The sequence below is a fragment of the Mandrillus leucophaeus genome, unplaced genomic scaffold (assembly GCF_000951045.1).
Source record: "Mandrillus leucophaeus isolate KB7577 unplaced genomic scaffold, Mleu.le_1.0 Scaffold161, whole genome shotgun sequence".
NCBI lineage: Eukaryota > Metazoa > Chordata > Mammalia > Primates > Cercopithecidae > Mandrillus > Mandrillus leucophaeus.
Window position 1 is genome coordinate 46933 of NW_012101599.1, and position 2425 is coordinate 49357.

Consider the following 2425-nt stretch of genomic DNA (forward strand, 5'->3'; position numbering starts at 1 on the left):
TTTCATTATAAAAGAAAAAAAGGGCTGGGCACCATGGCTGACGCCTGTAATCCCAACACTTTGGGAGGCTGAGGTGGGTGGGTTACCTGAGGTCAGAAGTACAAGAACAGCCTGGCCAACATGGTGAAACCCTGTCTCTACTAAAAAATACAAAAATTAGCTGGGCATGGTGGTGTGCAACTGTAGTCCCAGCTACTTGGGAGGCTGAGGCAGGAGAATCACTTGAACCCAGGAGGTGGAAGTTGCAGTGAGCAGAGGTGGCACCACTGCCCCCTAGCCTGGATGACAGAGTGTGACTGCATCTCAAAAAAAAAGAAAAAGAAAAAAAGGACAAAGTACCCTGGTCCAAAAAACAGAAAGAAAAGAAAGAAAGACAGAAAGGAGAGAGAGAGAGAGAGAAAGAGGGAGGGAGGGAGGGAAGGAAGGAAGGAAGGAAGGAAGGGAGAAGAAAAGAAAGAGAGATGAAAGAAAGAAAGGAAAGGAAAGGAAAGAAAAAGAGAAAAGAAAAGAGTATACTGGTCAATATCCTAAGGGTGAGACAGTTCCCCTTCAAGATTAGAAAATAACACTATACTCAAAGTAACATCAATAAGAATCAACATAAAATAGACAAGATTCACTATCTACTAAACTAATCTGCACCGAGTAGCAATATATGAGCATGTGGTTGGCAACATTGTCTACAATATGTGTACTAGAAGGAAGAGGCCTCAGTAAAAAGGTCAGAGCTGGAAATGTATATTAGGGAATCTGGGTTAACATTTTGAGATTTTAGGAGTTCTGAGAGAGTGTAAAAAGAGGAGTAGCAGCTGGGCATGGTGGCTCATGCCTGTAATCCCAGCACTTTGGGTGGCCGAGGTGGGCGGATCATGAGGTCAGGAGTTCAAGGCCAGCCTGGCCAACATCATGAAACCCCATCGCTACTAAAACTACAAACAATTAGCTGGGCAAGGTGGTGGGCATCTGTAATCCCAACTGCTCGGGAGGCTGAGAAGGATAATCGCTTGAACCCGGGAGGTGGAGGTTGTGGTGAGTGGAGATCGTGCTGTTAAGGAATCAGGAGGACCAGAGAGAGACCTTGGGGTGTATACAGGAGGATGTCTTTATTGAGTGCACTCAGACCCAGCAGACTCAACATCTGACAAACTGGGCCCAGAACAAAGACAGCACTTGACTTTTATACACACTTCAAAAAGGGGGTGGGCTAGCTTGAAGCAGGCTTACAGTTACAGTGGTACAAAAGCAAGGATACAGAGGCAGAACAATTAATTAAATTGTGACAGGTTCATAACTCAGAATTACACATGACCTTTGCCAAGCAACCCAGATGTCTGTTATCTAGGTTTTGCTCTAAAGAGCCGTACACTGGTTTATCTCAAGTTTCAGTACAAAAAGTGATGAAAAATAGATCTCTGGATGAGACCATGTGTCATAGAGTCCAATGGAAGAGGAGAAACAGGATAATAGAAAAGCCACAAAAAGTAGACAAAAGTTATTATTTGTTTATTATAGAAAAAATAAACTTCGTTTGAAGAGAAATGGTTAAAAGACACCTAAAACCTACAGGTGAATACGTACAGAGAATGACAGTACTTAGCTCAGCCTGAAGATAGATGAGGATCAAAAATGTAATGGGAACTAGATAAGAGTTTTCTAAAACTCGTGTTAGTAAGACATAATTTAAGAAAACTTGGAATATCTTAAATATTAATGACAATGTTTCTAGAGCATCTTTAAAAACTAAAATGTAAATATAAGTACTCTTAATTTATTTCACTAACCCTTAGTATTTCATGTGCAAAAACTCTCATTTTTAACAAACATTTTTGGTAATTTAAACTTCAGAAAAGATAATGATGGAAGTGTGAATCATTTTTAGCTGTTTTAAGAAAATGGCTAGTTTTGAAATCTGTCCTTCTTGGCATCAGGTTTATAAAATGCATTTTATACACCTGCCTAAATACATATTACTCATCAACTTATGAGAAATAATATTTTTAAGATAGAAGAAGGTCTCTAGATTTTATAAAAATAATTTTAAACACTTTTTTTCAAGCCTGAAGGAAAACATGAAGAATTCGGGAAATTTTTTGAGTTAATATCATCACTGGAGTATAATGCGGATCAAATAAGAAAGAAAAATCATGAATTAGAAGAAGAGACAACCGGGTATGGTTTTCATATTGAAGAACATTTTAACCATTTATTAATTGGTTTAATTCTATCTTTATTTGACTAAAACCTAGTCACAAATTTATTTTATATCAGCATTTTCATGAACGAATTCTATTTCAAAATGCATTTCAGAAACTGACAGCACAACTTTATAGGCATACGAGCAGGAGCCCATGACCCCTTGGACTTTTTTGTTGGAATTATTAAAAAATCAAATTTCAACATAAAAACACAATAAGTGGTGAAAAAT

At 38.0% G+C, this 2425-nt stretch overlaps 1 protein-coding gene across 1 annotated transcript in view; it reads left to right on the forward strand.

Annotated features, from left to right (window-relative positions):
* The window catches only part of LOC105536610 (ankyrin repeat domain-containing protein 18B-like), a gene marked incomplete at its 5' end in the record, with an annotated part of 69017 nt that overhangs the window by 32095 nt on the left and 34497 nt on the right, over window positions 1-2425 (forward strand). Inside the window, one exon of the mRNA XM_011976014.1 lies at window positions 2057-2169. Within this exon, the coding sequence (XP_011831404.1) occupies window positions 2057-2169 (113 nt within the window). The remainder of the gene's footprint in view (window positions 1-2056; window positions 2170-2425) is intronic.